Source organism: Ursus maritimus, unplaced genomic scaffold, assembly GCF_017311325.1.
Source record: "Ursus maritimus isolate PB19 unplaced genomic scaffold, ASM1731132v1 scaffold_35, whole genome shotgun sequence".
Lineage (NCBI taxonomy): Eukaryota > Metazoa > Chordata > Mammalia > Carnivora > Ursidae > Ursus > Ursus maritimus.
The window spans coordinates 2,466,394-2,488,002 of NW_024426119.1; the positions used below are offsets into that span (position 1 = coordinate 2,466,394).

Sequence of the window (21,609 nt, forward strand, 5' to 3'; positions counted from 1 at the left end):
AGCTCTCCCCTACCTTTTCACAAAAAGGCCAAAACCCCACAGGAAATGTGAGCACTGACATTTTCTACCCAGGATCAAAAACTGACTATTTTGCCAGAAATTGAAAACAATATAGCTAAAACAGTAAATACACAGTAATGTGTTGAAAGAAATAGGCTGCTGGACTGGCCAGTGACACAATCCATCATTTCTATTTTAACTTCTGATGGATAGAAAGGTAAAAAAAGAAAAAAAAAAGAAAAAAAAATATGTTTGGATTGGCAGACTTCCATGCAAATATAACGAAAACCAAATAAATGTTAAAGTATCCCTTTGCGTTAATTTACAGATTATGCCTCACAGATTTACACTAAACACTGTACCTTTAATGGCAAGTTTGATTATACATTTCTAGCTGATTTCCAGGCAGTTAAAAGCTAGCTTAAGGGCCATCTAGAAGGCATGATTTCTTTTCTTTCCACAAAATGCTACAGCTTCTTTATCATTCTGTATTCAGCCATGAACTCAGCTGCACAAGCCAAATGTAAAGATTTTATGGGCCAATCTATCATGCGAATTCGTGAACAAGAATACCAGCCCACTCATGCAGACACTAAGGGTGATTTCCATTTTTATGAATGAAAAAGAACCCTCCATAAACATTCTTTATTTAAAGTTTTAAATGAAGAAAGATGCAAAACAAAACGGGAGCATTTTGTTTTATATGTCAATATCTTGTAAGAGGGGCAAAGTAAGGGATCTGGCTCACATGATTCCCAAGACAGCAGTATCTCCTTTGCATTAAGTACATAAATGAGATTTACGGCCACTGACCTAATCTTAGATGCCAAAATGTACAGCAGGAACAGCTTTCTGAAAAACTTAATTTAAAATTATGGTGTTAACAAAAGCTTTTTAGGAAGCAGACAGCACTGCCGGCGTGCGTGCACACATGCAGCTAGGAGACCTGGCTCTAGAAAGGAGCCGTGGTTATTTGCATAAAGCTTAACAATACATTTCAGAGATCATTCAAATCCACAGGTTTTGCTTTTTCTCCCTCCCACCCTGATGTTTATGAATTTCCAAATAAACGCATACCACCAGACGGCTGATTTTCATCACTAAAGGTCATTGAATATACCAGACATTCATAGGTTCAGGTTTTGAGGAGGCTTAGAATAAAGAAAAAAAAAAATAAACCTGTTTATTCCTTTTCTGAATTTTAAAAGCAGTTTCCTTACTCACGAAGTACTTAACTAGATTAGCACCTTGGAGAAAAGAAAAGGCTGGAGCAGCTGCACTTGTAACACTTTATTCAGTGAATGAGACAAAGGGGGCTGTGATCCTGCTAATCCACAGGTAAGGCTTGGAGATTTTCCTGAACACACTGGTTTTTGACCTGAAAAAGAAAGACAGGAAAAAAAAAAAAAAAAAAAAAAAAAAAAAAAAAAAAAAAAAAAAAAGGGAAAGCAAGCAAGCCAGCAAGAAAATAGTAAATGAAACCTATACTGACAGATGTCAAGTCAACACTTCCTTAATATAGTCCCCTAAAACAGAATTCCTGGAAAAAATAACAACCTGTAGAATAAAATGTCACGTTGAAGAAACACATCCCTTCCCTTATCATTGGATTGTAACAAGCGAACTATGCTTAGTTAGAGGGGGTAAACATATAGGAAAAAATGTTTCTCAGATGACTTCAAAAAGTTTTCCTTTTAAATACAGATTGGAAGCACTGAAGTGTACATTTCGGGTTTACTTAAATATATCATCTCCCTGAAACAGATAAATCATGCCACCATGTAACACGTACACAGGGCTAAAAAGATTTTCAAACGGTATCCCTGAAATTTTGAAATGAAAACGCAGGGTTCAAAAGAACATTGGATTATGTAAATTATCTGAACATTTAGTTCTAAATTCCTGTCTTAATTTAGATTGTTCCAGAAAAGAGTCTAAAACATGAACTTGGCTGTAGGTAATTTTTTGGGGAGGTGAATCCCAGGAAGCAGAGTGGGGAGGCATGGGGAGTGAGACAGGGAAAGAAAAGCCAATAACAATATTGAGTTCATTAATGATCCGGGCAACCAAGGATCAATTCTACTGAGGATTCTCTGAGGAACTCTGTAGAATGTGCCTCAAAATTGCTCATCTGAAGGATGTCAGGCTGGTGCCTTTATTCACAATATCCTGTTTCCCGTTAGTTGAGGGCACTGCAGGTGGCAGTAACTCCCTCACCCTTCCAGGCTTCCCTGGCATAAGGGCTGAGTAAGGTCCCTTTGGCTTCAGAGAAAGCCCCAGGGCAGAATGGAGAAATGCACAGCTCGAGCTTCTGGTAGAACACTGTTGGTGTGCCTAGAATTGTTCAGTACTGCTGTAGCTGGGGTCAGAGGTGAGGGGACAGCAGATGACAAGGGCATCAAACACCTGTACCACAGATGCTAGATCACCTACAAAAGCTCTAACTACACTGAGTCAGCTCACGAACGCACATTAGTAAGACTCTTCAAAAATCCAAAGTTTTGCTTTCATTATTATTCCTAAATTTTAAAAAGCTGAAAATAATCTAATTTATAAAAATAATTTATGTCTTCATGTAACCACTCCAATTTCCTTTTTTTAATAATTTTTATTTTGTTATATTAGTCACCATACAGTACATCCCCAGTTTTTGATGCAATGTTCCATGATTCATCACTTGCGTATAACACCCAGTGCACCATGCAATACGTGTCCTCCTTAATACCCATCACCAGCCTATCCCAATCCCCCGCCCCCTCCCCTCTGAAGCCCTCAGTTTGTTTCCCAGAGTCCACAGTCTCTCATGGTTCATTCCCCCTTCTGTTTACCCCTCCTTCATTCTTCCCTTCCTTCTCATACCGATCTTCCTATTTCTTATGTTCCATAAATGAGTGAAACCATATGATAATTGTCTTTCTCTGCTTGACTTATTTCACTTAGCATAATCTCCTCCAGGCCCGTCCATGTTGCTGCAAATGTTGTGTAATCGTTCTTTCTGATGGCTGAGTAATATTCCATTGTATATATGGACCACGTCTTCTTAATGAAGGGTCCCTTAAAAAGTTAAAAATTGAGCTACCCTATGATCCAGCAATTGCACTACTGCATATTTACCCCAAAGATACAGACATAGTGAAGAGAAGGGCCATATGCACCCCAATGTTCATAGAAGCATTATCCACAATAGCTAAATTGTGGAAGGAGCCGAGATACCCTCCAATTTCCTTTCTGATTAACATTTATGTGTGTGTACTTTCAAAGAAACTAATGTTTAAACTAGGCAAAAGGAATGGGGCGCCTGGGTGACTCAATCAGTTAAACATCTGACTCTTGGTTCTGGTTCAGGTCATGATCTCAGGGATGTGAGATCGAGCCCCGTGCTGGGCTCTGCACTCAGTGTGCAGTCGGCTTGAGATTCTCTCCCCTGCTCCTCCCCCAGCTTGCACACTCTCTCTCTCTCAAATAAATGAATAAATCTTTAAACTAGGCAAAAGGATAAATTAGAAATTAAAAGAAAAAGAGGAAAGAGAAGGAGCCAATGATACTAAAGGAGAGAAAGAAAAAGTATTTACGACAGGCATATGACAACTGATTTTCACATTGTATCAGCCCTACAAAATTATTTAAATGGAAAACAATATAATTTGATCAGTTTTATTCTTCTTTATCTCAGTAAAGAACAATCTGGTTTGGATTAATTTTACATTTTTCAAATGGTTGTGTCAGCATCACAAACACATTGTCTTAATTGTACTTTTTTTAAAAGGCCATATATCATGGTGGTTAAAATTGCTCAGGCTTTGAGGTCAGATACTTATGTTTGAATTCTCACTCTACAACTTACCAGCTGTGCAAAATGGTGACAGTGACATATTCAGTAACAGATTCAGTAATTGGTACTTTAGAGTTAAATTATATTAGATTATATAATATATATGAAGCCTTCAGAAAAGTGTCCAAGTCATAATAACTGCTCAGTAACACTTGTTATTATTATTACTATTATTGTATATAGTCTGCAAAAATTAGGTGGTAAAAAGTTATAATGGCAAGTTTGTAATTATGTTTGTATTCATATCCTATAACAATACAAAGCAATAAAGGAGAAAAGGAGCTTCTGAGTAAAAAAACAGACTCACTCTTTTGTAGGTGAGTCAATGACTTCCAAGGGGAGGTGGAGTTTCACTTTGGTCCTCTTCCTCTGTTAGAGCGAGGATGTTATCCTCATTACAGTTCACCTCACATGAGCAGTTGCCCATAAACAGCTTGTCTGAGGATGCCGAATGCTAAGAAAAAAGATTAGTGAGCAGAATAAGAAATGATGAACCAGGAAGCTTTAAAAAAAAGCTGAAATTGGATAGGTAAGTATAATTTACATTTACTCAAGATAACACTAAGAGGATAAGCAAAAAGTTTAGGAAAATGCAATATATGGGAATGGCAAACAAGTTGATATTGGTGACACTATGTGGTCAGTGACTAGTGGAAAATAATAGAAATGCTCTACAGTCACGCAGATACTTGGTGTAGCACAATCATACAGAGCAGCAAAAGCATTATACGACGACAGTGTAGAGTTGTGAATGGCTTAAGGGAAAGGGAAAAATATATAGCTGTTAAAAGCAGAAGAGACAAAGTAAGAGTGCATCAGTTAAAAAATCTTTAAAAATTAAAAAATTCCAGTAGGAGAAAATGCTGCTCATGCAGTATCAGGCCAGCATTAGAAACTTGTATGTTCAATGCAATATTACTCAGCCATCAGAAAGGATGAATGCCCACCATTTGCATCCACATGGACGGAACTGGTCGGGATTATGCTAAGTGAAAAAAGTCAAGCAGAGAAAGACAATTATCATATGGTTTCATTCATATGTGGAACATAAGGAATAGCACAGAGGACCATAGGGGAAGGGAGGGAAAACTGAAGGGGGGGAAATCAGAGAGGGAGACAAACCATGAGAGATTCTGGACTCTGGGAACCAAACTGAGGGTTTTGGGGTGGGGGAAGGGGGGATGCAGTAGCTGGGTGATGGGTATTAAGGGGGGCATGTGTTGTGATGAGCATTGGGTGTTATGGGAAACTAATGAATCATTGAACACTACATCAAAAACTAATGATGTACTATATGGTGGCTAACTGAACATAAAAAAATAGCAAAAAAAAAGAAAACAAACTTTTATGTTAGTACCTGTTAATAAACGAGTTCAATTAAATAAGTACATAAACGTGTAAAATAGGACAAAGTAGTATAAATGAACACAAAATACTGGGCATACCTGTAAGAAACTAAATTTGCATTCAATCTGGGTTAAATTTGCTATTGCACACCGCCATAATGGGTCTAAGTTACCATAGGGATCTAACGTGCACCAAATAGACTGCAGGTATCCATTTTTAATTCTTCAAAGTCCTCTAATTTTATTTTATTTTTTTTCAAGATTTTATTTATTTAATTTATTTACTGGGATGAATGGTAGAAAGAACTGATCTAAACATCAGTTTAAGGAGCTAGAAGGTTAAGCCCAGGAATTTTTACACAACCTGGTGCAAAATTGCAGAGATGGAAAAGTACAGGAACTTGTACGTGGTAATCTTCATTTCTCTTCTTCTTTTTTTTTTTTTTAAGATTTTATTTATTTATTTGACACAGATAGAGACAGCCAGCGAGAGAGGGAACACAAGCAGGGGGAGTGGGAGAGGAAGAAGCAGGCTCACAGCGGAGGAGCCCGATGTGGGGCTCGATCCCAGAACGCCGGGATCACGCCCTGAGCCGAAGGCAGACGCCCAACCGCTGTGCCACCCAGGCGCCCCCAAAGTCCTCTAATTTTAAAAGTGGAATATGAAGGATACTTGAGAATCTGTAATTTCAGCTTTAAAAGAAACATCAGTTTTTAAAAGATGAAAACTAAGTTTGTTTTATTTGTTTTTTCCTGCAAGATTTTATTTAAATTCAAATTAGCTAATATATAGTGTAGCATTAGTATCAGGAGTAGAATCTAGTGATTCGTCACTTATAACACCCAGGGCTCATCACAAGTGCCTCTTTAACGCCCATCACCCTTTTAGCCCTTGCCCTCTGCCCACCTCCCCTCCAGCAACCCTCAGTTTGTTCTCTATAGTTCAGTTTATTTTAAATAACAACTTTCATCAACTAATCCCAACAGATGATTGGATTTATAATAAAGTTTGGTTTAAAATAGACACACAAAGTATATGTGAAAGGTAAATTTGTGTATCACAATAGAAAATAAAGGACATTTTCCCCCAGTTTTTCAAATTGGTTTCCAAGTGGTTTTTTAAACTGGGCTTTCATATCAAAACATAATGTTTTTATTACATGAGTTTTCATAATATGAACTTGAGAAAAAGTTAAATGTTTTCCTGTAAAACTAACCAATACATTTCAGAGAAGTCAAAGATGATTAATTCATGCTCATCTGGTCTGTTTTTCTCAATAACATTAAACGGAGTTTCAGTAATTCACGGGTTATCTGATTTCCTTCCTTTGGATACAGTCAAATGAGAATGCTACTCAGCCGAGTACTCCTGCTGTTCAGCTTTAACATTTACCAGTTCAAGGCTAATCTTTTTCATCTATACTTTCAACCACTTCTCTTTATTCTCACTGTAATGATCTTGAAGGGAATCCCAGATATCATAGCATTTCACCTGTACATATTTCAGTAAGTTGATAGAGAAATCATTTTTTCTTTTTCAATACAACCATAATATAATTATCACACCTAAAAAAGTAATTCCTTAATATCAACTATCTTGTCTATGTTCACATCAAAATTCGATGAACTATAATAATAGGTAAGATATCTTAGCAAATAGTACAATAAATGGCCAAAGCAAAATCCACACAACTAATCTGAATATGTGCCTTGGTTTTTAAAACACATCTTGTAATTAATTGCATGTTGTTCTCAGATGCATTATTAACAGGTAAAGTTCTTATGTATCCAATATTATTTAATTTAAAATCTCCATTAAGCAATGTAGAAGGATTTTGACTTTAAGATTCAGGACTCACCAGTCAGTAAAAGCGTGTCCACTTTTTTCTATGAACAGTCATGCTAACTTGTATTAACACATGCACACAAACTAAGAAGAGATGATGTACTTCCATGCCTGTAACACAAACGTGCCTGAGGTCTTTTTAGTTATACTGCTACCTTATTTTCTATTACATACTACTTCATGTCCTAATAACTATTTTATCCACGGTGACAATGAATAGGTAGGGCTCTAGACTACTGTAAAAGATGGCTTTTAAATCACTCACCCTTTGACAAATTTATAGAGTTGGTGATTATTTCACTATATATGTGATTGAAAACTTCATGATGGCTGTACACCTTAAACTTATACTGTGATGTACATAAAATCTTTCTCAATAAAAAGTTTTTATTATGTTTGAGTTGGATCAACAATCCATGAACTTACACATGTATATAAAAGGATCAACAGAGACTGTCAAACATGTAGCTACAAAGTATCATATTGGTGTTTGCTCAATAAGGATAGAATTCTTGATGTAATGTGGTACCCAAAATACTGCTAACATTCATTGTGAAAATACTATCACTTAAATAACGTAACAATTTAAACATTTTCTATGATTACAGTAGCCACTTTCTAATTAATAGATATTAAATATTAATGTTATTTAATAATATTAGTATTATTAATTATAATATTTGAGACTGATCTGTTTTGGTGAGGTGTTACATTAATTATCACTTCTTGTTGAGACTTTTTTTAAAAATTTTGTCTACAACTATTTCACTGCTTCCAAGAGCTTCCTTTTTTTTTTTTTTAAAGATTTTATTTATTTGACAGAAAGAGAGACAGCCAGCAGCGCAAGAGGGAACACAAGCAGGCGGAGTGGGAGAGGAAGAAGCAGGCTCCCAGTGGAGGAGCCTGATGTGGGGCTCGATCCCCAAATGCTGGGATCACGCCCTGAGCTGAAGGCAGACGCTTAACGACTGAGCCACCCAGGTGCCCCAAGAGCTTCAATTCCTAATCCCACTTCCAATATATAATTGGAAAGGCCAAATATAACAATAAAAGCATTACACTGAAAAAAGTATTCTTGTTTTCTCACAGGAACTCTATACTTGCAACAAATTGGGAAGTTCCCCCCTAATTTAAATAATGTAAGTGTAGATTGTGTCCTTAGATTATAAACAACTGATTATAAAAAGGTTATTGCCTAATTTTAGTACAAATGAGAGAAATTTAGAAGCAAAAATCCTAACAAATCATTCTCTGTGTTTCTTCCTTGTTCTTTTTTCAGATGCATAAATTTTACCCAATTATAATCATACCCTAGGCACAACTGTGCCTTTCACTTAAAGGTATGTACTATGCAATTATCAATGTTGTATAATAAATATTTTCAGTGGATATATTCCACTGAGTTGGTGTGCTGTAATTTAACTATTGCCATTAAAAAGAAAAAGGCAAGGGTGTCCATATTTAAAATGCTTAGAAGAGTATGTGGTATATATACAGTTAAGTTCTGCATTAGTGTTGGCTTTCATTATTGTCATTATTGTTATCACTGAAATTGTTTTTAAAGTACTTAAAAAATAAAACTTAAAAAGAATAAATGAGATATAAAAATGTTCAACTGGGGCGCCTGGGTGGCTCAGTCGTTAAGCGTCTACCTTTGGCTCACGGTGTGATCTCGGGGTCCTGGGATCAAGCCCCACATCAGGCTCCCTACCCCCTGCTCCGCTGGGAGAGCCTGCTCCTTCCTCTCCCACTCCTCCCTGCTTGCGTTCCCTCTCTCGCTGGCTGTCTCTTTGTCAAAGAAATAAATAAAATCTTAAAAAAAAAAGTTCAACTGAACTGATATATATACAGTTGACCCTTGAACAATGAGGAGGTTGCAGATGGGTCAGCATCCCTTGTGCAGTTGAAAGTCTGCATATAACTTTTTTTATCTTTCTCCAAATTTTTTTTAAATTCCAATTAGTTAATATACAGTATAGTAGTAGTTTCCGGTATAGAATTTAGTGATTCATCACTTCACACAACACCCAGTGCTTATCATAGTAAGTGCCCTCCTTACTTTTTTTTTTTTTTAAGTTAAGTAAGCTCCCCAAAGTGGGCCTTGAACTCATGACCCTGAGATCAAGGGTCATATGCTCTACCGACTGAGCCAGGCAGGAACCCTAAGTGCCCTCCTTAATCCCCATTTCACCCATCCACGTGCCCACCTCCCCTCTGGTAACCCTCAGTTTGTTCTCTATAGTTAAGAGTTTATTCCTTGGTTTGCCTCTTCCACCCCCCCATGTTCATTTGTTTTGTTTCTTAAATTCCACATGAGTGAAATCATATGGTATTTGTCTTTCTCTGACTGACTTATTTCATCTATAACTTTTGACTTCTTAAAAACTTAATTACTCATAGCCCACTGTTGACTGAAAGCCTAACTGATAACATAGTCAATTAATGCATATTTTATATGTTATATTTATTATATACTAAATTATTACAATAAAGCAAGCTGGAGCAAAGAAAATGTTCTAAGAAAATCATAAGGAAGAGTAAATACATTCACAGTACTGTACTATATTTTTAAAAAATCTGCATACAAAAGATCTGTGCAGTTCAAACCCGTATTGTTTAAAGGTCACCTATATATTTTTGTGAAATCCAAGAGAATCACCAAAAAAGAGACCAGAAATAAAAAAAACACTTTTGTAAGTTAGTGCTATAAAAAATCAGAACTTTTATGCAAACGATAACTTGTTAGAAAACATAATGTAAGAAAATTATAAATTATGGCTAATATTTAGTGAACATTTGTTAAATGGCAGGCACTTTTCAAATACCTTAAATTTATTGTATTTATTAATTTCATCTTCACAACAACCTTTTTCATCAAATCTAAGACAACATCTGTAGGACCCACAATTTCAAAGATGTTAAAATATGGAAAATGTGTCTTATGATCAGTAAAATTCAGTATTATCACCCTTGTTTTTATTTTTTTAAGAATTTTATTTATTTTAGAGGGAGAGAGAGAATCTTAAGCAGACTCCCCACTGAGTGTGGAGCCTGACAGGGGGCTTGATCACACCTGAGATCATGATTTGAGCTGAAATCAAGAGTCAGATGCTCAACTGACTGAGCCACCCAGAAGCCCCATATCATCCCTATTTTAAAGAAGGAGAAACTGGGACAAGAGAGGTTAGAAAATTTGTTCAAGGATGGTCAACATGAAGGTGGAAGGCAGCCTGGTTCACTTTCTATTTCTGGGTATATAGAAATCAAACTTTTTTCTAAATTAACCCTGTATCCACAAACTTTACAAAACTTAGTATTAATTCTAAGAAGTTCATAGATCTGCTTTACATTTTCTATTTATACAGTTACAATCTGCAAATAATAGTTTTATTTCTTTCTTTCCCTAGCATACATTTATTTTTCTTGCCTTCTCCACTGGTTGAACACAAGTTATTATTTCAGGCATCCTCATTGTATCTTTAAACTCAAATGAAAAGATTTCATCACAGTGAAGTATGATGTTTGCTGCATCTTTTGCAATGGTCATATGCTTTTGTCTTTGTTGTTCTGTTAATATGGTGAATTCATTGACTGATTTTCAGTTGTTAAATCAGCCTTGCATCCCTAGAATAACCCAACTTGGCCATGATACAGTATTCATTTTATATCTCACAGGTTCAATTTGATAATGTTTTATGAGGAATTTATAAATCTGTGTTCATGAGTAAGATAGCTTTACTATTTTTTTAAATTTCTTAATGCATTTCTTAATTATCAGATTTTATTATTTCCAAGTATATTTAAAAAAATAGGATCATGAGTCTAACGTAAATATAGATTGAACATATATCAAATATCAGTAAAAACTAACTTTACCCACTAAGTAAAGATAATCCAAGGGAATCTTAGAGAAGGTACACTGATGAAAGAACTCTGGAATAAGATGGGGATAGATATACAAAAATGGCTAATGTCCTACAGGGCAACAAAATTGTAACTTTCAGAATTATCCGTTCTATCTCACAGAAATCATTTGCATCCCTACTAGACAAAAATCTACGTCTCCATTAGTAACTTCGCAGAGTCTAGGCCTTAACCAGTAAATTTTAAGTGAAATAAAAGTTTATCACCTAGAAAATTAAATATTCCTTGAGTGGCCTTGTTCAACAATACTCCAGAATAACACTAAAAGGACACATGTCATCCTTTCCAAAACATTTTCACAGAAATCTCAGTTATACTTAACAGAAATCTACATTGTAATAACCTCATAAAATGAATATCTTATATTGTTTTTTTGGAAAAGTTTCTATAAAATTGGCAATATTTCCCTTACATTTTTGGCAAAATTTACAAATGAAGCCATTTAGACTTGGAAGTGTGTGGGTTTTAGTAATACATTTATCTAATATAAAGGACTATTCAGATTTGGTATATTTTTCTGGTGTCAAAATTTTTTTTAGGAATTTTTCCAATTCATCTAAGTTTTCAGGTGTACCAGCATAAAGTGATTGGCAATATCCTCTTTTTTCTTTTTAACACCTGAAAGAACCATAATGTTGTCTTCCTTTTAAGATTTCTGGTACTGTTTACAGTTCACCCTTGAACAACATGGGGGGCGGGTTAGAGGCACCGACTCCTTGTGCAGTTGAAAATCCACATATAACTTTTGATTCCCCAAAAACTTAACTACCAATAGCCCACTGTTGCCTGGAAGCCTTACAGATAACATAAACAGTCGATTAACACATGTTTTGTATGTTATAGGTATTATATACTGTATTCTTAAAGTAAAATACAGCAAAGGAAATGTTACTAAGAAAATCATAAGAAAAAGAAAATACATTTACAGTACTGCACTATATTTATGGGAAAAAAATTCATGTTCAAGTGGACTTGTGCAGTTCAAACCTGTGTTGTTCAAGGGTCAGCTATACTGGTGCCTTTGCTTTTATCTCAGTGTTGCCAGGGATTAATCAAATTTAGTCATTTCCAAGAATGAACCGTTGGCTTTGGTGACCTCTTTATTTATATGTTTATGTTCTACTTAATTTCTTTTTAAAACTTCATTATTTTTGTTTCTTTGGGTTAAATTGCTATTTTTTATCTAACTTCTTATGATGATTGCTTAGCTTATTGATTTTCAGCCATCTTTCTTATCATATATATATGTATATATATATACATATATATATATATACACACACACACACACATATACAGAGTATATATTTGAAGGTATAAACTTCATAAAAATTACTGCTTTAATGTTATTTCACAATTTTGATATGTCAAATTTTTCATTAGTAATTTGTTAAAGAAATTATTAAGTTCCCTCAGGATTTTTTCTTTGTGTCATGGATTACTTAGAAATTTATTGTTAATTTCCACATACATGAAGATTTTCAATCTCTCATTTTTTTATTGTGGTTAAAAACATGCAACATAAAATTTACTATTGTAATCATTTTTAAATGCACAGTATAGCCCTGTAACTATATGCATATTGTTGTGCAATAGATCTCTAGAACCTTTTCATCTTGCAAAACTGATAGTATATACTCACTGAACAAATACTCATTTCCCTCTCCTCCCAACCCCTGGCAACTAATATTATACTTATTATTTCTAAGAGTTTGAGTACTTTAGAAACCTCAAATAAGTGGAATCATGAAGCAATTGTCTTTTTGTGATTGGCTTATTTCACATAGCATAATAACCTAAAGGTTCACCCATGTTGTTGCATACAACAGGACTTCCTTCTTTTTTAAGGCTGAATAATATTCCGATGTATGTATATATCACTTTTTGTTATCTATTCACCTGTCAATGAACATTTAGATTGTTGCCATATCTCAACTATTATGAATAATGCTACAATGAGTGGGAAAGTACAAATTTCTCTTTAAGTCCCTAATTTCAATTCTTTTGGATAAATATCCAGAAGTAGGATTGCTCGGTCATGTGGTAGTTCTACTTTTAATTTTTTGAGGAATGTCTGTACTGTTTTAATTATATAATGGCTGCACCATTTTACATTGCTACCAAAAGTGCACAAGTGCTCCAATTTCTCCACATCCTCACCATCATTTGGTATTTCTTCTTCTTCTGCTGCTTTTTTTTTTTTTGATTGTTGTGATCCTAATGAATGAGGAGATATCTTATTGTGGTTTTAATTTGCATATCCTTAATGATTAGTGATGCTGAACATATTTTTATACAGCTGTTGGGCATTTGTATACCTTCTTTGGAGAGATGCATGTCCTTTGCCTATTTTTAATTGGATTATTTTTTTTTTTTGTTGGGTTGCAGGGGTTCTTTATTATGTCCCAGATACTTAATATAGCTTGCAAATATTTTCTCCCATTCTGGAGGTTGTTTTTTCACTCTTTTGTTGATTTCTTTGCTGTGCATAAATTTTTAAGTTGGATATAGTCCATTTGTCTATTCTTGACTTTGTAGTCTGTGCTTTTGGGCGTCATATCTAAGAAATCACTGCCAAATCTAATGTCATGGAGATCTTTCCCTATGTTTTCTTTAAGGAGTTTTACAGTTTCAGGATTTATGCTTAGGTCATTAACCCACTTTGAATTAATTTTGGGGAAGGGCCCAAATTTATTCCTTTGCATGTGGATATACAGTTTTCTCAACACCATTTGTTGAAAATAGTATGCTTTCCCTATTGTGTAACCTCGGTACTCTTGTTGAGGACATTTGACCATATACATGAAGGTTTATTTCTGGGCTTTCTATTCTGTTCTATTGGTCTACATGTCTGTTTTTATGTTGGTACCATACTGTTTTAATACTGTAGGTTTGCAATATTTTTTAAAATTAGTAAATGTAAACTACTATTTTTTTTTCCAGATTATCTGGGCTACTTGGGATACTTTGAGATTGCATATGAATTTTAGACTGTTCTTTTCTATTTTTGCAAAATAATAATTAAAAAAGCAGTTGGGATTTTAATAGGGATTGCATTAAATCTGTGGATTGCTCTGGGTAGTGTAGATAATTTGACAATATTACGTCTTCCAATCTATGAACATGGACTGTCTTACCATTCGTTTGTGTCCTCTTTAATTTTTTCTCAGTGTTTTTTGTGGTTTTTAGTGTATAAGCAATTCACCTCCTTGGTTAAATTTATTCCTAAGTATTTTATTATCTTTGAGGCAATTGTAAATAGGACTGTTTTCTTAATTTCCTTTTCAGATTATTGTTAGTGTTTAGATATGCAACTGGCTTTCGTGTGTTGCAACTGGTTTTGTATCTTGAAACTCTGCTGAATTCATTTATTAGTTCTAACATTTTTTTTGAGCGAAATCCTCAAGGTTTTCTACCTATAAGACCATGTCATCTGCCAACAGAGAAAATTTTACTTCTTCCTTGTTGATTTGGATGACTGTTTCCTTTCTTATTTTATTGCTCTGTCTAGAACTTCTAGTACTATGTTGAATAGAAACGGTGAGAGAGGACCTTGCCTTGTTCCTCATCATAGGGGAAAGTGTTCAGTTTTTCACCATTGAGAATAATGATAGCTCACGGGCTTTCATTTATGGTTTTTATTATGTTGAAGTAATTTCCTTTTAATTTTAGTTTGTTGAGTGTTTTCATCATGAAAAGGTGTTGAGTTTTGTCAAATGCTTTTTCTGTATCAATTAAGTCATGTAGTTACTGTCCTTTAATGTGATATATTGTTTGATTTTCATATGCTCAACTGTCTTTGCATTACATGAATAAATCTCACTTGGTCATAGTGTATAACTCTTTTAATGTATCACGGAGTTCAGTTTGCTTATATTTTGTTTAGGATTTTTGTATCACTATTCATCAGAGATACAAGACTATAGTTTTCTTTTCTTAGTATCTTTGCCTGATTTTATGCCAGCTTCATAAAATGATTTTGAAAGTGTTCCCTCCTCTTCACTTTTTTGGAAGAGTTTAAGAAATCATGTTAATTCTTTAAATATTTGGTAGAATTTTTAGTGAAGCCGTCTCGTTCAGGGCTTTTCTTTGTGGGGAAGTTTTGATTCCTGATTTAATCTCTGTACCAGATACAGTTCTGCTCACACTTAAAATTTCTTCATGATTTAGTCTTGATAGGTTGTATATTTCTTGAGTTTTATCCATTTCTTGTAGGTTATTCAATTTGTTGGCATATAATTGTTTATAGTAGTCTCTTATGATCCTTTTTATTTCTGCTACAGTAGTTGGATTATTTTCTCCATTATTTTTTTATTTTTGTTGAGTCTTCTACTTTTCTTAGTCTAGCTAAAGGTTTGTCAATTTTATTGATCTTTAAAAAAAAAACACACCTTAGTTTCATGGCTTTTTTCTATTTTTTCCTAGTCTTTCTTTTGTTTAGTTTTTTTTTTTCTTTCCCTGCTTTATTCTTTATTATTTCCTTTCCTCTGCTAGCTTTTGGTTTAGTGTGTTCTTTTTCTAGTTCCTTGAAGTATAAAGTTAGGGTGTTGATTTGAGATCTTTTGTTTTCAATGTATCTGTTCACTTTATAAATTTCCCTTTTGGCACTGCTTTTGCTGTATCCTATAAGTTTTGGTATGGTTTTGTTCTTTGTCTTAAGATATTTTCTAATTTCTTGTGATTTTTTTCTTTGACCTATTGATTGTTCAAGAGTGTAATTTTTGACAGATTTATAAATTTTCTAGTTTGCTATTGATTTCTAGTTTCATTTCATTGTCATTGGAAAAGATACTTGATATGATTTCAATCTTCTTAAATTTATTAAGATTTGTTTTGTGGCCTAACAGGTGATCTATCCTGGAGAATGTTTCTTGTGTGCTTGAGAAGAATGCGTACTCTGATGTTATTGGGTAGAGTGCTATTTTTATGTCTATTAGGTCCAATTGGTCTATAGTATTGTCCAAGTCCTCTGTTTCTTTATTGATCTTTGAACTGGTTTATCTATACATTATTGAAAGAGAGGTACCAAAATCTCTACCATTATGGTGTTACTGTCTTATTTCTCACATCAGTTCTCTCAGTGTTTGCTATATATATTTGGGTACTCCGCTACTAGGTGCATATTTATTTATTATTGTACCTTCCTTGTTAATTGACTTTTTTATCATCATATTATGTTCTTCTTTGTCTCTTGTGACAATTTTTGACTTAAAGTCTATTTATCTGATATATATGGCAACTCCTGATCTCTTCTGGTTACCATTTTCATGGAATATCTTTCTCCATCCTTTCATCCAGTTTATGTATGTCCTTATATCTAAAATGTGTCTCTTGTATACAGCATATAGTTATACTTTATTTTTTTTTATCCATTCAGGGACTCTATGCCTTTGATTGAAGAGTTCAATCTATTTACATTTAAAGTAATTACTGATAGAGCAGAATTTGCTACTGTCATTTTGTTAATTGTTTTATGTCCTGTAGTTATTTTGTCATTCCCGTCTTGCAGCTGTCATTGGTGTGTTTTGTTAATTTTTGGGGGCTGGGGGACATGCTTTGATTGCTTTTTTACTTTTATGCATCTTCTATAGGTATTTTCTGTGCAGTTACTATGGAAATTACATGAAACATCTTACAGTTATTATAATCTATTTAAACTGATAACATCAGTCACATATAAAACTCTACTCTTTTACAATTTTCCCCTTCCATTTTTATATTACCAATGTCACAAATTACACCTTTGTATATTTTGTATTCTTTAACAAAGTGTTATAGTAATTTTTTACTTTTATTTGTAAAATTCCATATCAGAATTAAAAGTAGTTTATACACCACCATTACAGTTATTATAGGATTCTGTATGTCTATATATTTACATTTATCAGAAGGCTCTACATTTTCATATGCTTTAGTGTTGCTGTCTAGTGTCCTTTCTTCTTCTTTTTTTCTCTTTTCAACTTAAAGTTAGCAATATTTTTAAGGAAGGCTTGTCTAGTGGTAATGGACTCCCTCAGCTTTTGTTTGTCTGGGAAGGTCTTTATTTCTCCTTCCTTTCAACTCTTCTGTATGTTTAAAATTTTCCTTAGTAAAATGTTGGGATAAAGCAAAAATGAAATTAAGAAAGTTCCAAATAAAAACTAAGAAAATTTATTACTAGCAGACCCACACCAAAGGACATTAAAGACCTTAACATGAATGTTATTAGCTAGAATTAAATATTTGCTTATTTCTTGAGGAAACAAATTATAGTGAAATGGACAAACCATAAACATACCATCAATGAATTTTGATGAATCCATTACCGTCATCCTAAAAGTATCCTCACTTTTATGTCTGAGGAATATTTTTGCTGGGTACAGAATTCTAGGATGACAGTTATTTTCATTTAGTATTACATAATATATGATTCCATTGTTTGGTTTCTTTTCTTTTTTTTTTCCTGTTTAAAAGTTAGGTTTTATTCTAACAGTTGGTTCTTTGAAAGTAGCCTGTTTTTAACATATTTTAACTGTTACCAATTTTTTTACCTTTCGTTTCTAGCAGTTTCATCATCATATGCCTAAATATGGATTTTTAAATTTAGCTTAGGGTTCATTAAATCTCTTGAATCTGTACCTTGGTGTGATTCATCAACTTTGGAAAGTTCTCAGCCATTATCTTTTGAAATAGTGCACCTTTCCCATTATCCCTCTCCTTTCGTTCTGACACTAATTACATGCATTCTAGACCACTTCATTGTTTCTACTTCTCTTAATCTCTAATGTATACTTCCTTTGTTTTTCTCCATATTTCATTCTTAATATTTTCTTTGGAACTTTTATCCAATTTACTGAATCACTCTTTGGCTGTATCTACAGGCTTCTCACAAGCTCACTACCACTATCTCCCATATGAACAAAAAGTTTGGTCTTATTACTCTCAATCTGGGTTTAAATCTGTCACCATGGAAACCCAGGATTCTCAGGCTATGCTTACTCCATAAAATCTAATCCCCATTTCTATGGACAGTGAGGCAACTTTCTCACTGTCCCCTTTATTTTATACATTTATTTGTTTGTCTCATTCCATAAGATAAAAGTTTCATAAAGGAAATGATTTTTGGATATTTAGTTCACTATTGCATCCCTCGTGCTAGGCATATAGATGTAAGCACTCAATAAATATGTGTTAAATAAATGAACAGTATTCCACTTTTCTTTTATAAGAAATCACCAAAGTGAAACTTTATAAAAACATCAATTGGAAACTTTATTTTTAAAACAACAATGACAATAACAATAACAAGCTGCATACAAGAGCTTAACAACTAAATAAATAGTAGGACAAAATATATAGACAACTAGAATTTGAAAGCAGAGAAGAAAATCAATTGATTCGTTATTTTTATTATCCTCCCCCAAATTGATAGGTCCACAACAGATTTTTGGATTAAAAAACACTATTCCACTGTTCAGTATGATCCTCTTGACAGAGTCATATGTTGTCGCTACTACTGAAATCCATGCATTAGCGACAGAAATGAGTCAAGTAGCTCTCTAAGTGTGAGTGAATGTGATGCTTGATTTATTACTCTGCTCCAATGACCACGTGCAGCAGCAGTGACTTAGTAGTACCCAAGGCTGAAATCTCTCTGAATCTCAAGTTGTATCATTGAGGTTTGTAGAATTAGGATTTAAAGCTTGTGAAATGCTTTGTTCCTTCTTACCAAATCATTTTTCTGCTCTTCAGCTTGAGGACAAAGGTGGGGGAGAGGGTGGGGTAGAAAAGCTGTACTGAACTCGAATGTTGGTAAGTCATCATTCATCTTCCTTCTTCCTTTGTCCCTTCTGTAAGGAAATATTTTTGAAGTAGCAAAAAGACAATGGCAGCATATCTCTCTGGATGGATCTTCAAGTTTATACATGTTGCTATGAGTGGTGAGAGCAGATTCCCATGCATAACAAACTCAAGAGTCATGCTTTCGGTCCTCTTTTATTTATATACATATAAATATATCCTTCCCCCAGCATTCTCTGCGCAGACTTTACCATAGGATCAACTAGATTTCAATCCACATTGTAGGTACTGTTTTCACTTGAGTTCTATGGAAAATTTTAAAAGGCCCTTTTATGTCTCTTTCTACCTAGACTACAAAAGTGTTGCAGAATAACATTTACATATTTATTTAGCACTGGAACTCACTACACCCATCTTCACCCCCTGTAGTTAATTTTCTTAATCAAATATTTTAAAATTTGCATGTATATGCTCATTTTAAGAAATCACAAATTATAGATATGTAAATATTAAGGTTTTCTGTTTTTCCTCTTCAGGCCCCTTGCCCCCAAGATACCTAGCCAATATTATCACTCTGGTTATTATGTGCCCACCCTTACCATCCTCATTCAAATATAAATGAATAGATAAGCTCCTTGAATCCATCAATATTTTTCAGAAAAACAGGATCATATCCTACACATCACTCTAGATAGACTAGATATCTGTCACTGTAATCATCATGCTGGGAATAATGATTACCTGTAATAACTTTGACTTGAACTTAGATTTAAAATTACTCTGTAATTTATCCTTATTTATAGTGAATTTCACGGGGGGGCTAATAGTTTTTTTTAACAGAGTAGGTGGTCATAGGTATTTGTTAGACTGAAGTAAAAGATAAAACCACAGAGATAGCTTAATGCTGTAAAGTTTTTCAAGATATTTGATGGTATTTCTGAAATAAAGCCAAATAAAATGAAAAGAGCCAAGAATGGGCTATGAGACTATGATAGCCTTAAAAGTTACAACTTCTAGGAATGTGGACTTTTACAATTCTGTAAAATATATAATTGTCCCATGAGGTTATTTCAACAAAAATCGAAATTAAGTACTAAGCAATAGTAGTCCATTAATAAAACTGGGGCTAAATTTCTGTGAACCTGTTTCTTTAAAAATGCAGTGGCTTTGTCAACAATTAATTTGAAATATTATTCCTCATAAAGCTGTTTGGAAAATCTAAAACAACTATATAAGGAAGAAAAAGCTTGTGAATGGTGAAAAGTAAAAGTCTTGATTCTTCTGTTAAAGGTTATGCATTTTAATATGATCTTTTGGCTGATTTATGTAAAGCTTTGTATTTTTCATTTTCTCAAGCCTGTCACTGAAGTGATGAATGGTACATTTTAGCATCAAGTTTGCCATAAGCAATAAAGTCAAGGCCCCAAAGAAATTTTAATATATTTCCCCATTTTAAACCTGGAGCTTTCCATTATTCAGTTATTTTGTTTGGGATCCCCTGTTTAGTTGATACAATTTTATACTCACATAAATAGCTACAATTTTAACTTAAAGATAAAATTTAAATAGATTAAATATTAGACAGATATGTTTAAGGATCATCATATGTAAAGTGAAAATCTTAGTGATAACTTAAATTTTACACTAACAACCTGTCTAGAGGTTGTATTTTACATTCTAGTTTGCTTTAAGAGCATTTTTCTCTAACAACAAGAGAAAAGAAAAATGAACAAGAAAGTGACTTTTGTTAAATGGTATGCAACATGAAAGGAAGCACATGTCTATAAAATTCTGTAAGAAGAAAAAAATGAAATAAGAAAATAACAACCAATTATAAATTCAAAAATCTTATTCCAGAACTAAGAGCTGTTACAGAGAGTATAAAAATGAAAAAGGAACAGTCCTCAAGAATTTTACAACTTAGTGGAAATAAGTCCTTAAACATAAAGCTGATTAAGTTATTTGTCACAAGAAAGGAAAAACAAAGCATTAGGACAGTATATCTGGTGTGGCTAAATGTATGAGTATTTGATTTCAAGCTTGCATCATGGGAAGGATGTAACAGTTAAAGAAAATGAAGAAGAAAGGAAGACATATAAAATCGAATAAGCAAAGGCAAGGGAGGAGAGCAAGGCAGAGTAAGGGAATATCCATCCATCCAATGGTTCTGTACTACTGAAGCAAAAGATACATGTAGGGGGTTTCTGAGAGCAAGACTGAGAAAGGATGTTATGGTACCATGTTAGACAGTCTTCAATTAATGGCTAAACATCCTGTTTATTTAGAAAACAATGTAGCTGTATTATGGTTTTTTGTGCAGAGACACAAAAACTAGGAAGAAAAATCAATATGGAAGTGGAATAGAATATGGGGATAATGAAAGCAAGGTGTTCACCTAAAGAAGTTGTATGTTGTCCAAGAGTTTGGGCAAGACATGACTTTAACTAGAGAGATGGGCATGGAGATGGAATGGTGTAAAACACATATTAGAGAATTAGCATGTAAAGAATTAGATAACCAACTGAATGTCATGGTAAAGGAGAGATAGCTGTAAGAGATTATGCCAATATTCTGTTCCTGAGTTACTAGGGGGACAACAGTTGTGTTAAGGAACAAAAACAGGCAGAAAGTACACTTGGAGAAGAAAATGAGTTAAAGGCTTGTACACAATGAACTTGATACATATTGGCAGTGATGTCCAGCAGCCAGTCAGAAATAAGGATCTAGAGATAAGGAGAAAGTGTAGATATCAGCAGGAAGACCAGAAAGAGAGTGACTTTAGAATCATCTGCATAGAGCTGAAAAGTAGATTGTGGGAGAAGACAAAATCCCAGAGACAGAAAATGGAAAAAGAAAAAGAAAAAAATGGAACCTTAAAAAGA

The 21,609-nt window shown here is 33.9% G+C and overlaps 1 protein-coding gene across 2 annotated transcripts in view; it reads right to left on the minus strand.

Moving 5' to 3' along the window:
* Positions 1-18,178: 18,178 nt before the first annotated feature.
* The window catches only part of DPH6 (diphthamine biosynthesis 6), a 160,978-nt gene continuing 157,547 nt past the window's right edge, over positions 18,179-21,609 (minus strand). For both annotated transcript variants that reach the window (XM_040620434.1, XM_040620432.1), the window contains one exon: positions 18,179-18,777. In XM_040620434.1, the coding sequence (XP_040476368.1) occupies positions 18,624-18,777 (154 nt within the window). In that variant the 3' untranslated portion in view covers positions 18,179-18,623. The remainder of the gene's footprint in view (positions 18,778-21,609) is intronic.